Source organism: Vombatus ursinus, unplaced genomic scaffold, assembly GCF_900497805.2.
Source record: "Vombatus ursinus unplaced genomic scaffold, bare-nosed wombat genome assembly UNPS02014798.1, whole genome shotgun sequence".
NCBI classification, from domain to species: domain Eukaryota; kingdom Metazoa; phylum Chordata; class Mammalia; order Diprotodontia; family Vombatidae; genus Vombatus; species Vombatus ursinus.
In genome coordinates, this window is record NW_020954576.1 from 970,225 (window position 1) to 984,888 (window position 14,664).

A 14,664-nucleotide genomic window follows, 5' to 3' on the forward strand; every position below is an offset into this window, starting at 1 on the left:
CCAAATCTCTTGATTTCCATTCCAGGCCTACATTTTCACTATGTCCTTCAAAACAGATGTTAGAATTTAAGGGGGAAATAAAATAAGCCCACTCTCCCAACCCTGACCATTGTGATAAACCCTGGCCCCCCTCAACACCAACCCTATCTAATCCTAACTGTCCTCCTTCCACTCACTCACCACTTGGGGCTTTTGGGAGGTGATGGAAAAGGGAATGGACACCATAGCATAGAGCTCATACTTTACAGTTTACAGAGTGTTTTCCTCATAACTCTATAAAGTAGGAATTAGAGGCATTGTTACACCATTTTACAGAGGAGAAAATTAAGTTTCAAAGAGGTAAAGTGACTTGCCCATAGTCACACAGCTAATAAACTAGAACTATAACTAGAATTCATATCTTCACACACAAAGACTAATGTTAGGGGGTGGGGAAAGCAGAATTAAGTCTCTAAAAGAGCCAGAACCCCATTCCCCATTCTTCTTCTCCTTCCCCTCCTATTATTTCTGCCCATACATACATTGAGGCAGGCTCTAGTTCTGGGCTTCTCTAAATGTAGAACCTGGTGGCCAACATGGAACTAGAAAAAGCAGACCCAGACCTCAGCAAAACTGTAAAGACGTTTGTCTTCAGAGCCATCGTCTCTTCTTATACTCATTCCCCTCTTCCTCGACTGAATTCTTTGTACCCCACTTCCTCATTTCCAATCAAAACTACCTCTCCACAAAGGAACTGATACATTTATTTAGACAGGGATTTTCCAAAATAACCACAAGGATGCACCATCAGAGCTGTGAGGGGCAGTACAGTCCAAAAGCACCACCCCTACTTTAGAGTTAGGAAAACTGAAGCCCAAAGAGAATTGACTGAGTTGTGCAAATTTGGGAAGAGCCTGGGATTAGGGCTTTGATTTCCTGGTCCCCAGTTTTGTATTCTTTCTCCTAGGAGGAATGGTAATATGACATAGCAGATAGAGGGCCACTCTTAGAACCAGGATGTCTGGGTTTGAATCTTGTATCAGAAAACTATGTAACCTCAGTTTCTCAAATGTAAAAAGGGGAAATTGATTAACACCTCCCTCACAGGGTAATTTTGAGGATCAAATGAGATAATGTACTTAAATTACTTAGCAAACTTTAAAAAGCAACAGGGAAAAGTTGGGAGAGAATAGGACAATAGGGGATGGTGTTAATGAGCCTAGGCAGAAGTTCTCTTTTTTTAAAAAAATGTAAATAAGGGTTTCTGCAGATGGTTTAGGGAAACCAGTGAGTACTTGCCTGAGGGGTACAGGGGTTACTTTAAACATAAATTGGTGTGCATTTCCACATATGTCAGCATATTATATTATGTTTTATTGTGTTATATTATATTGTATAATGTCATATTGTTAATTATATTGTATTATATTAAGTCATATTATATCATCATATCATACATCACATTTTTATATTACATTGTGTTATAGTATTTTATATTGTATAATGTTATATTATGTTCAATTATATCATATCATATCGTGTTATAGTATATCATATTGTGTAATGTCACATTATATTAAATTATACTGGATTATGTTGTCATATTACATCATATGTTATATATTACATTACATTTATTATATCAGATATTATGGTACGTAACATTTATTATGCAGGTTGTCCCAAAAGTCTTAGTGCAGCTTTAAGCTAGTAAAGTTTTAAGCTATTAAAGCTTAACATAAGATTTTCAGTTCTGTCTAACTCTTCGTGACCTCATTTGGGTTTTTCTTGGCAAAGATACTGGAGTGACTTGCCATTTCCCTTCAAGCCCAGTGCTCTACCCACTGTACCACCTAGCTGCCCATACTGTTAAAACTTAACACTATATTTAAAACTTGCCCTGTATAATTCCTATTTTTAAAGGAGGTGAACTATGAAGGGAATGAGGAAGGACAGAGAGGGGATTGTGAAGAGATAAAAGGCATTTTTGGATATAAGGAAGGGAGAGGGGAAAGGGTATAATCATGGAAACTGGACAAAATAGCCAAGATGGACTCATGGACACAGAAGGGGCAGTGCCAGGGGGAAATAAATTCAACTGATAAGGTAAATGATTGTGAATTCAGCACCATTTGAACCAGAAATGATAAGGGGTGAGCCTAGGACAAAGAAGCTTAGTTCCTCAGACCCCCAAAAGGGAAAATGCTACGTAGCTAGTAGCTCCCCATGGTCCTGAAGGGCAGCTGAGCAGGTAGGCTCTAAGACCTCACCCATAATAAAGTGTGGGGAGCACTGTGCAATGAAGGGACCTCTGCATCTAGAACTAGAGAGTGTGGTTCAAATCTAAGCTCTGCCACTTACTAGCTGTGTGACCTAGGGCAAATCAGTTAATTTCCCATGCCTCAGTTTCCTCAGCTGTAAAGGGGAGGGTAGGTGAGATGACCTCTAAGGTCCTTTCCAATCTAAGAGCCTATAATAAATAAGTCCCACTGGTAACTTAGGGTCTGCAAAACATTTTCCTCCCAATAACCTTAGTAAGTGTGCATTATGGGTGTTATTATCCCTGTTTCACAGATGAGAAAACTAAGACCAAGTAAAGGGAGTTATCCAGGATCATGCAAGTAATAATTATCAAAGAAGGGACTCAAATTCACATCTTCTCACGCCTACAATGAAAGGATTTAGATTTAGAGGTAGGACTTTGGAGATTTCACAATCTCTCAGGTGCTGGGTGAGAGATCTGAGGGCCAGGGAAGTAAAATGTCTTGCCCCAGGACACACAATGAGTAAGCTAGACCAGGTCCTCAGGCTCCAAAATCAGTACTCTTGCCACCATATATATCATGCCTCTTACGCTGCCCTTTCCACTAAGCCACACTGCCTCCTCCAAGAGCCAGGATCTAGAACAGGAGTGGGGAACCTGCGGCCTCGAGGCCACATGTAGCCTTCTAGGTCCTTGGGAGCAGCCTTTTGACTGAGTCCAAGTTTTACAGAACAAATCCTTTTATTAAGGGGATTTGTTCTGTGAAGTTTGGATTCATTCAAAGGGCTGCACTTGAGGACTTAGAGGGCCATGTGTGGCCTCGAGGCTGCAGGTTCCTTACCCCTGATCTAGGAGAAAGGTCTGTGGACTAAGAGTCTTTAAGACATCAGGATGTTGGGGAAGAAGCACTGAATTTGGAATCTGAAGAACCTGGGTTCACAGATCACAGAAATTTATCACCTGGCAGTCAACCATCTGGTGCTGAGCTGCTCTGCACTTTGCTAGGCTGTTCTGAGAACTGCTGACATCCCTGGGCCTGAATCTGAAAATTTTCCAATTTGGCAGGACTGCCCTAAGTTTTACTGCTGTTGTGACTTTCAAAAACCTCAGGGGCTAGGGGCAGCTAGGTGGTGCAGTGGATAGAGCACTGGCCCTGAAGTCAGGAATACCTGAGTTCAAATCCGACCTCAGACCAAACACTTGACACTTACTAGCTGTGTGACCCTGGGCAAGTCACTTAACCCCAACTGCCTAAAAACAAAACAAAAAAAAAAAAACCCAAAACAAAACAAAAACCTCGGGGGCCACCGGCAAACCCCAAGGGGGCATCAGAGGAGGACTTTAGCCAACAGGCCCCATCTGTAAAGTGAGGACAATAATTCCTACAATAATAACTTCATAAGATTGCTTGATGATCAAATGAGAAAATATATGTAAAGCGCTTTGTAGCAATAATTTGAATTGCTCCAGATATATGTCACCCTCATCTCTTTAGTTCAATTACAAGCTTGTTAAGGTCAGGAACCTTTGTATTGCTTCTATTACATACACATACACATACATATATGTGGGTATGTGTATATATATGCATATATATGTGTATAGATAGATATGTTGGTATTCGCATATACATATCAGTGTGTATGTATGTATGTATGTATTATGTATGTATGTTGGTTGATAGATCAAGGGAAAATGGCAACAGGATGCCTGAGCTCAGTGCTCAGTGCTGTAAGCCTTTGTGAAGCAAAGTGGTTTACCTCAGTTCTTCCTAATTCATGCCTGGAAATTCCCTCAGGTGGGCACAAAGTTTAAGGTGAGGCAGCATGGCACTAGGAATGAGCCCTGACTTTGGAGTCAGATGTCTTGGGTCCAAATCTCAGCTATCCTACTTTACTGCTTGGGATCTTTGTTCCTTCATCATCAAAATTAATCGTTGGACTAAATAATAATAATAATAATAATAAATAATAATAGCTAGCATTCATGGTTTGCAAAGCACTTTACAAATATTATGTTATTTTATCCTCACAACAACCTTGTGAAGTAGGTGCTATTATTACCAGTCCCATTTTACAGATGAGGAGACTTGCCCAGGGTTGCTCAGCTAGGAAGTATCTGGGGCAAGATTTAAATGAAAGTCTCTTTAGCTCTAATGCCCACAAGCTAACTATCTATCGTACCACTTGGCTGACTCTGAGGTCCCTTGCAATTCTTGACATACCTACCGGTGGGCTTATGATTGAAGGGGATGGGTGGGATGAAAAATGGATGAAAAACCCCAAAGGAAAGACTGGGACCCAGGAGCTCTGGCTTTGATGGTCTTTGTTTCCTTGGAAGGTAGTTTTAAGATCATAAAATCTCTGAATTAAAAGAAACTTTAGCAGGTCATCTCGTCTTGTCATTGTTGCTGAATCATTTCAGTCTTGTCTACTCGTCATGACTCCATTTTGGAGTTTTCTTAGCAAAGATATTGGAGTGGTTTGCTATTTTTTTTCTCCAGTTGATTTTGCAGATGAGGAAACTGAGGCCAACAGGGTTAAGTGCCTTGCCCAGGGTCACACAGCTAGTAAGTGTCTGAGACTGGATTCGAACTCATGAAGATGAGTCTTCCTAATCCTAAACCCAGTGTTCTATCCACTCTGCCACCTAGCTGCCCCTCATCAAGTATACCCCCTACTTAAAAAAAAAAATCCCCTCTACAATATATCTCTTGATTGATCACCCAGTGATTGGGAGCTCATTATCTTCCAAGGAAGGCTATTCCAATTTTGGATTGCTCTAAATTAGGAAGAATTTCCATAAATCAAGTCCAAATTTGTCTCTTTGCAAATTCCATGCATTTCTCAGAGTTCTGCCCTCTGGGGCCATCTGGAACAAGTTTAACCCTCTTCCAGCCCTTTAGATAGTTTTTATATTTTCTCTAAGACTCTTCTGCAGGCTAAATGTCCTTGTTCCTTTAGCCTATTCTCAGATGACAGACCCTCCACCATCCTGATTGCCCTCCTCTCTTCAGCTTATCAGTGTGCTTCCTATGGTATGGCTCCCAGAATAGAACAATGTGCTCCAGATGTGGTCTGATGAGGACAGAGTAGAGCAGGAAGGGTTACAACCTCTTGCTTGCCTGTGTATGTATTTATATTCAAGTGGAAAAAAACCCCTAAGGGCAAAATGTCATCCAAGTAGCTGTTTTATTGAGAAAAAGGAATGGAAATAGGCTTACATTGATTGTCATGGGGTTTTATAGGATATAGAGCTAGGAGGGTTGTTATTGACCTTCCCCTACCTCACCCCCCTCATTTTACAGAGGAAGAAGAAAGTAAAGAGACCTAGAGGGGCTACCGTGATGTGTCCATTATCACACAATTAAGGAAAGAGGCAACAGAAACAACCGGGGGAAAGGCAAATGGGGAGTGGTGCAGTGAATACAGCTCTGGGCCAGGAGTCAAGGCAACCAAGTTCCAACCCAGCCTCAGACACTTAATAGCTGGGTGACCTGGGGTAAATCATTCAACCTCAGTTTCCTCAATTGAAAAATGGGGATGGTGAAAATAATAGTACCTCCCTCTCAGGATTGTTGAGAGAATCAAACATATAATAAGTACATATTAAGCACTATATAAGTGTTTGGCTATTATTACTACTATGATGGAGTGAGTTCATATTCATCAAGTGCTTGGCACAATGCCTAGCAAATAGTAGACATTATATAAATGCTAGCTGTTATTATTATGAGTACTATCAAATGAGATGTTTGCAAAGTGCTTAACACAGGGCCTAGCACATAGTAGGCAAATATATAAATGATAGCTGTTTTTATGATTATTATCACTGTCAAATGAAATAATATTCATAAAGTATTTAGCCCAGTGTCTAGCACATAGTAGATATTATATAAATGCTAGCTGTTGTTATTATTATTATTATTACTATCAAATGAGATATTTGCAAAGTGCTTACCATAGTGCCTAGCACGTAGTAGGCACTATATAAATGCTAGCTATTATTGTTATTATTAAGTATTGCTATTTTAGAGCTAAGATTTGAACCTTGATCTCCTGACACTAAAACTTGTCTCTTTGCACCGTACCATGCCATGGAAAGGACAAGATGACCCTTGCCTCCCCACTTCCATAAAAAGCAGCAAAGGGCTTAGATGACGCATACGTTATATAAGCAGTGGATACTTTGGATATTTGATTTATGAAAAATGAAGCTTTTAAGTTAGAGAATGAGCAGACCAAGAAGGCAGCTTGCATTGCCACAGATGTCAGTGATTGTGAGAAGGCCTGCATAAGAGAGACAGCATGACACAGGGCTATAGGCTATGCAGAGTCACCTATACCTCAGTCTCAGTTCCTGCTCTGCCACATAATAGCAATAGCTAGCATTTAGAGAGCACTTTAAGGTTTGCAAAACACTTTACAAATATCTCATTTTGTCTCACAACAACCCTGGGAGGTGGGTACTATTATCACTATTATTATCCCCATATTACAGACATAGAAATTGAGATAAACAGGGACTTAAGGCACATATTGACTATGTGACCCTTTACGAATTATTAACCTTTCGCTTCAGGCAGCTAAGACAAGCTACATGGGGATAGAAGGTTCATCGATAGGAGCTCCCTTTACCAATGAAATCACAGGTCTGATTTAAAATAAATAAATAAAGGCCTTCTTTAAGGGTTTTTACATTGTACTAGAGCATTAACTCTTTACACCAAAGAACTGAATGTCTAACTCTGGTTGTCAGATATCAGAAAACCAAACTGAGTGAGAGAGATATTTTTGGGAGGTAAGAGAATCTAACTGGTCCCTAAAATCATGCTCTATCCATAGCCACTAAGTCTATCTATGGGTCATAATAGCCCTGGACTTGACCATTTTAGGGATAGGGATGAGATTGAGAAGTATGGGGCAGAAGGAGATTGTTTGTAACAAAGGAAAATTGAAGTCTGGAGAAACTTTCAAGATATATTGCTATGCATATTTTGAGTTACTAGGGGAGGGGAAATTCAAAATCATAAGAAAAGTTGGCATTTTACATGGAGATTTAAGAAAAGAAAGTGCTTTCCTCACAATGATCCTGTGAGGTAAGTGGTGAAATTTTTATTATCTCCATTTTACAGATGATGAAACTGAGACTCACAGAAGTAAGTGACTTGGCCAGGGTCACATAGAGCCAATATCTAACCCAGATCTCTTGACTCCAAGCCTACCACTCTTCCCACCAGAATAAAAAAAAAAAAATGTTAAGAATAATCCTAGTTTATTTTACAGATTAAGAAATTGAAGCCCAAAGAGATAAGATTTCACTGGTCTAAGATCAGTGGCAGGTCTAAAACCAGACCTTGAATTCAGGTCTTCTGATTCCTGTCTTATATTTTCATTCTACCAAATCACATGCTTCTGTTGGTATTTCCCCTATGGGGCAACTCTAATTTCTTACGCCCGCCTCCTGATTCTCTGAAATTGAACACCTAACTCATTTGATCCATTTATCTTACCCGGTTTCTCTTATTTTTCTATTTTTGCTCTCAAGTTTGTGGGAGTGTGTGTGTGTGTGTGTGTGTGTGTGTGTGTGTGTGTGTGTGTAGCTTGGGACCTGGATGTTTTCTGCTTCTCTGCATTTTCCTACAATGTTAAGCAAGCTGACACTTCCTCCGGGTTTTGTTTGCCCAGCATTGCTGCATAGAGAGAAAGAAAGATTGCCTAAAATACCTCAAACCAGTCACAGGGCCTTTCCCACTGGCTCCCCTCTACTAAGGTGCAATTAGGAATAGTATTTGTGTATTGTAAATTTCCACCTGCCCCGGCTGCAACTCCTGGGGATTCATCCTGGCTTCTCCCTTGTTATTTTCCTCCTCCTTGTCTGCACTGTCCTGGTACCCAGGACATCAGCCTGGGGTCATCCACTCTTTGTCAATTCCTCCATCTTTTTAAGCCCTCAACTGATCATAGGTGATTTCCAGCTCTGTCCCAGTATCTCCCATCTCTATGCTTTTGTCTTCTTTCACTTTATAGGGTCTTGCTGCTGTGGCAGTCTTCATTCAAAGATTTGGAAGAGAGCCTGCCAGGCATCAAGACCACCATTCCTACCTTCTTCCTCTAATCATAGCAGACCAACAATCATACCCTCTCTTTGGGAATGAAACCAGAAAAGAGAGAGGAGTGCACACCTGGCTCACTCTGCCTTCCTGGAGGCCAGAGACTTGATTGGAAAAAGTGTTTGACACAGTGAGAATGGGGTGCCTTGGAGACCACCATCCATAGGAAGAAAAGGAACCAAGTGACTGCTTGATCCTTGCAAGAAACAAACCTGTTGCTCTCTAGATATCCTCACAGACAAATCCAAAAATAAACCCCTGGAGGTGCTGCCACCACAAGTCAAAGAGAAACTGAGACATGCTATGTATGCCAGGCAGCCCTGGGCATCCAGCCAAAGCCTTGATATTAATGGAAATATCACCATCAACCAGCAAGTGAGTCCTGTCAGACACAGTATCTTCCCTTGACCCTTAAGAGGAAGGGGTGGGGGTGGGGCTAGGGTTTGCCAGCTCCAGCCATGGACAATCCCTACTTGGTGATCTCGATGTCTCAGCATTAGATTCCCAGAAAGAAAGACTTTAGACTTGCCAGGACTGGGTGGAGGGGAGTGCTGGAGAAGAGGTGGATGGAGTGGATCAGTGACTCAGCACTGATGATGTCAGTCAACCTCACACTCAGGAAGGAGTCATCCTCATAGCCCCAGAAGGCTGGGGAGAGCAGCTCAGGGATAGCCCTTGGGAAGGGAGAGGAGTTGGGGCATGTTTGAGGAAACAGCCCTGACCACAAGAAAACTTTTCAAGCATCTTTGCCCTTGGGATACCTGAAAGCTAACTCAGACGTTTCCCTGTGAGCAGATGAGGGGGAGGGGGCCAAGGCCCCAGGTGCTGAAAGTATCATGAGAAATAAGAGTATTGAAAGACAGCCCCAAGCAGTCCTGGCTGTCAGAGAAAACAAGTCAAGTCACATGGAGCAGGTGCAGAAAGACCCGTCACAAGGGAACAGTCATTGATGGAGCAGAGGAAGTATCAAAGACATGGGCCCTTTCTTGTCTTTCATCAGAGTGTGTTTTTGTCACAGAATTTTTTTTGGGGGGGGGGGAGGGTTCAGATCTACAATTTGAGATAGAAAACTTCCAAGGTGGAAGCTCTCTCCACTTGTACAGATGGATAGTCTTAGAGAATGGTCTGGGGCACTGAGAGGTTAAGTGGCTTGCCTATGGTCCCCCAACTAGTATGTGGCAGAGGCAGGTGTCCCTGCCCGAGGTCCACTCGGGACTTGCCTGGCATAAATCACACAACTACCAAACGTCAGAGCTAGGATGATACCTTGAATACGTTTATTTTCAGTTTACAGATAAGAAAACTAATGAGACCAATGTCTGATAAGAAGTCTGGAGACCCAAATATTTCAGAAAACTACATGACACTTGCTAGGATTCTGCTAGCCATGGGCCCTTCAGCCGGTCCTTTTTCTGTTTGTGGCCCCAGGGGCAACAGCCTTTGTCCCCGCCTCATGAATCCCAGACTTCCAAGAGAGAAAACAGCTTACCGAGTCTGGGACAGCCTTCTGGGACCAGCTGGTCCCCAAGAGCCAAGAACGGGACGGCCAAGAGCACCAGGATGACAGACAGCATGCTTCCTCCTCTTCTAATACACCATTCTCCAACTGGGTGGTCTCACTTCTCCCAGTGTCCATTCGTCATATCAGGTTCAGTCCCCATCCCTGGGGAGCGCTGTGCTTCCCAGCCGACTCCGCGCCCCTGTCTCGGCTCCCTTCTCCGCTCCCAGGCCGGCTCCTTCCTCGCCAGCCTCCTCTCGCTAGCCAGCTCCGCTCGCTCTGCGCTTCTGGTTCGGCTCCTCCGGCTCCGCGCTCCTCTCCCCGCCTGCCTCTGCAGCCCAAGCCGGGGCAAGAGCAGCGAGCAAGCGAGCGCCCAGACTCCGAGTTCCCTCTCTCACTCCCTCTCTTGTTCACTGCTCAGCCAGCCCTGACCGTTTTAGCTCAACTTCCCACTTATACATGACTCAGAGCAGTGGATAGTCCTGGCAAACACAGGAAAACATTTGAGGAACTCAGCTCTGCTGCGGCTGTCGACTGTCCCCATGTGCGATTGTGAAATCGGGGACCGATTGAGCAACGGCAGCCTGGGCAAGAGGGGAGACGTGAGGGCGGGGTGCCAGCAAACACTCCACACCTGAGCGAGGAGACGTGAGAACTTATGTTTATAGCACGCCCTGAGCTTTCATAGGCTGATTTCTTCTCAGCGACACAGTTGAACGTCGGTATTATTGTACCTGGTTTACAGACAAGAAAATCGACGCTCAGAGAGCTCAGATGACTTGCTAGGGGACCCTAGAGTAAGTTAGTGGTGCAGCAGGGACGTGAAGTCAGTCCTTCCTCACTCATAATAATAACTAGTATTTTATACAGGGTGTTTCCCAAGTCCAGGCAGTTGGTTTTAAACTGACTTTTGGGAAACACCCTATATAGTACTTGTAAAGTGCTTTACAAATATTCTCTCTTTTTATCCTCCTAACAGCTCTGGGAAATAGGTGCTATTATTATCCCATTTTACAGATGAGAAAACTGAGGCAGCTTAAGTGACTTGCTTGGTGTCACACAGCTAGTTAAGTGTCTTAGGTAGGATTTGAATTTCAATCTTCCTAACACCAGGGCCAGAATTCTACTCATTTTGCCACCTCTTTAGTCCATTGCTTTTCTTAAGAGGGCGGAGGGGCAACCCCTCCCCCCCAACCCCCCAACCCCCGCTCCTGCAGAACTCTGTTTGGGAACAAAACCTTGGGGGGGAAAAAAAAGGAGGGCACTCCTTTCTTCTCCCAGGGTCACTATTAGGAAAGCAGCGAGCAGCTTTGGAATTTAGCTAAGGGACAAGCCTCTCCCTCCCTACATAGTGATCAGTTCCTTAGGCTCAATGGTCCCTGCCTCAGGCATCCACATTAATAACTGCCCTTTATAGTTTACAAAGCACTCTCTTCACCGGTAAGGTAGATGGTGCAATTATCACTATCCCAGGTTTACAGATGAGGGTACTGAGGCTGATGTGTGTGCTGAGAGCCAAGATCCCCATAAGATAATAGATTCAGAGCTGGGAAGGACCTTAGAGATCATCTCATTCAACCACCTCATTTGATAGATGAGGAAACCAAAGCTGAGAAAGGTGAAGTGTTTCATTCAAAGTCATAAAGGTAATCATAAGTGATAGGGCACGATTTGAACCCAGGTCCTCTGCCTGCAGGGCCAGTGATTTTTCCACTGTATTTCAAATGCTTCATTTCTTTCAATCAGTAAAAGACAACCTTTGCCACTGGTGATCTGTATCAGAATGTTACAGTATATGCCATACTGGATTGTTATTTCATAAGCAAGCAAGGTTGAGCCAGAATCTGAAGAAGCTGACTGCAAGCTTTTCACTTCTAGAACCTTTAACTTGAGAAATCAGAAAACTGGGTGGTGAAGCAATATTATTGCTCTATACCTATGAGCATTGAGGTGTTGCCTCTCTGCAAGAAGCACAGTGCCTGGTACATAGCAGGCACCTTCAGGAGTTTGAGCCAGCTCAAGCCAGCTTAGGAGAACTTACTGTTAAATTCTCACTGTGAGCATTTACTCCTTTTTTTTTTGCTTTTTGGTAAGGCAGTTGGGGTTAAGTGACTTACCCAGGGTCACACAGCTAGTAAGTGTTAAGTGTCTGAGGCTGGATTTGAACTCAGATCCTCCTGACTCCAAGGCCAAAGCTCTATTCACTGCACCGCCTAGCTGCCCCCAAGCATTTACTCCTAAGAAATCCACAAAGGCTACAGAATAAGAGCTTGTTTTTCTATTGTTGATCATCTAGATAAAGTGATAAATAAAATGCTAAAAATGCAGATTAAAATTAAAAGTATATTATATATGTATATATATATATATATTTTCCAGAGAGCTAGTCATTAAATATTTGCCAGCACACTCCTGCTTAATAGTCATTGAGCCCATGGACAAGTGCCTACTATGTGGCAGGTAGTGTACTAAGTGCTGGGAATGCAAAGGCAAAAGACAGTAGTCCCTATTCACAAGGAACTCACAGCTAAATGGGGAGGAAAGACAATATGTAAACTATGTCTAAACAAGATATGCTGGAAATAATAAACAGAAGGAAGGGGCATTAAACAAATGCTGATTTGAAAGGCAGTGTTGTCTGGTGGAAAGAATAGAATTTGGAATCAAAGGACCAGGGTTGAAATTCTAACTCCACCTGTGTGACCTTGTACAAGTCCTTTAAGGTCCTGTCTAGGCTTCTGTTTCCTGACTTGTAAAATGAATGTTTTAGACTAGGTTTAGCCTTTGAATTGCTCTCCAGTTCTAGGTCCATGGTTCTCTGACCCAACAGGTTGCCCAGCAGTGATAGAGTTAGGACTGACAGCTGCCTCCAATCCAACACTTCGTCTGTTGCCATTGTTTGTCAAATGAAGAAATTCTACTACCTTTCCAACCCAGAATGTATAAACTGAGACCCACTATAGCCAAATGGGCAAAGAGATGTTTCCAAGGTGAGTGGATGTGAATTTCACAAACCAGCACCATATGCCTAGAAAGGACAGAGAAGAGCCGTGCCAAAGGAATGAGTTGATGGCAGCTACCATTTATCAGGGGTGGGGAACCTGAGGCCTCAAGGCCACATGTGGCCCTCTAGGTCCTCAAGTGCAGCCCTTTGACTGAATCCAAACTCATCCTGTGAAGTTTGACACAGGCCAAAGGTTCCCCACCCCTGATTTAGACTAAGCTGAAGGGTCAGGGAATTTATTTTCAAGTTTAGGTTCTAAAGGGGCAGCTAGGTGACTCAGTGGATAAAGTATTGGCCCTGGAGTCAGGAGGACCTGAGTTCAAATGCACTAGCTGTGTGACCCTAGGCAAGTCACTTAACCCCATTACCCAGCCAAAAAAAAAAAAGTTTAGGCTCTACAGAGGTAACTGATAGACCTAGAAAAGGACATAGAACAAAAAAGTAACTCTTTGCTGGCTTGTTAATTAAGTTGGTTCTATTCTGTTAAAAATTGCTTCATGTGAAGATTTTACTCTTTGTTTTATAATATTTATTAAATTATTCATTACTGATGGTTTATTAGTTTTATAGTTTTATTATTATTATTAGTTTTATATTATTTATTCTTATTAGTTATATTATATTATTTATATTATTATTAGTTTTACAATATTTTTAAGATTTGGCTTTAAAATTATTTCCAGAAACTTCTGCTAAATTGAAAGCAATTTATGGGATCAAAGAAACCAAACCCTAGGAGGGACTTTAGAATATAGAATTTTAGAAATCCCAAAATATAGAATGATAGTGATGGAAGAAACTAGAGAACATAGAATGCTGGAGGTGAAAGGGGTCCCAGAGACCATCTAGTCATGCAATCACCTTACTTGACATCTGAGACATGAGGTCCAAAGAACTGAAGTTATTTGCCCAAGCTCACACAGCTTGTGAGTAGTAGAGTCAGGATACAAAAGTTCTCTGACTCCAAATACAGAGCTCTTCCCATTATTCCACACTGCCCAGAGTGGAGGCGCTTCTACACTGTGGCCTCAGGGTATCAGTCAAGGGATGTAGTTATCCCTTTCACATCAGGACTTTCCCCATCGAGTTTTCGATTTATTGCCAGTTGGCATAAGAAATTAAATGGGAATTTTGGGGGAGTTCTGTGGAAGCCAAGACTACACTCAAAGGCTAACAGACAACACAGAAAAAGTTTAAAAACTCAGAAATGTGTAAAATATATGCATAGTATTATATAATATCAACATATTTTATCTTTTAATACCATAATAATTCAGACTTTCACAGAATTTTACACAGATTTTCCGGATCACGGAGGCGCTGGGCATCTAACTCCCGCGATGGGGAAGGGATAACTGTAGATCCTAAATCAATTCAAGAACACAATTTTTGAAGCTGACTGGAACTGGGCTCCATGACAAGAGCTGTGCGTCTGCTTGAGAGTGGAAGGATAAGGCACCGGGCATGGAGTCAGGGAGACCTGGAGTTCAAAACCAGCCTCAGACACTTATTAGTTCTGTGACCCTAGGCAACTCACTCTGTTTGCCTCAGTTTCCTCACCTGTAAAATGGAGATAATAAGTTTATTATTATGTATTGTTATAAAATAATATAAGTTATAAAATGAATTATAGAATAATATAAATAATATTATAAAATAATGTTTTGTTTTGTTTTGTTTTGAGTGTGGACTGATTCATTTAGTTCTCCTGTGAAGTCCCTTTAAGTTGTAACAATGGACCAGAGTATCTCATTATTTCACCCCTGCTTCCTCTTCCCCTGGAAGGGGCCTAACGTCTACATGGACAC

General features: G+C 42.3%; 1 protein-coding gene across 2 annotated transcripts in view; it reads right to left on the reverse strand.

Annotated features, from left to right (window-relative positions):
* LOC114049655 (interleukin-6 receptor subunit alpha-like) overlaps positions 1-10,502 on the reverse strand; it is a 63,546-nt gene extending 53,044 nt beyond the window's left edge. For both annotated transcript variants that reach the window (XM_027870935.1, XM_027870934.1), the window contains exon 1: positions 9,844-10,502. In XM_027870935.1, the coding sequence (XP_027726736.1) occupies positions 9,844-9,928 (85 nt within the window). In that variant the 5' untranslated portion in view covers positions 9,929-10,502. The remainder of the gene's footprint in view (positions 1-9,843) is intronic.
* Positions 10,503-14,664: the final 4,162 nt, after the last annotated feature.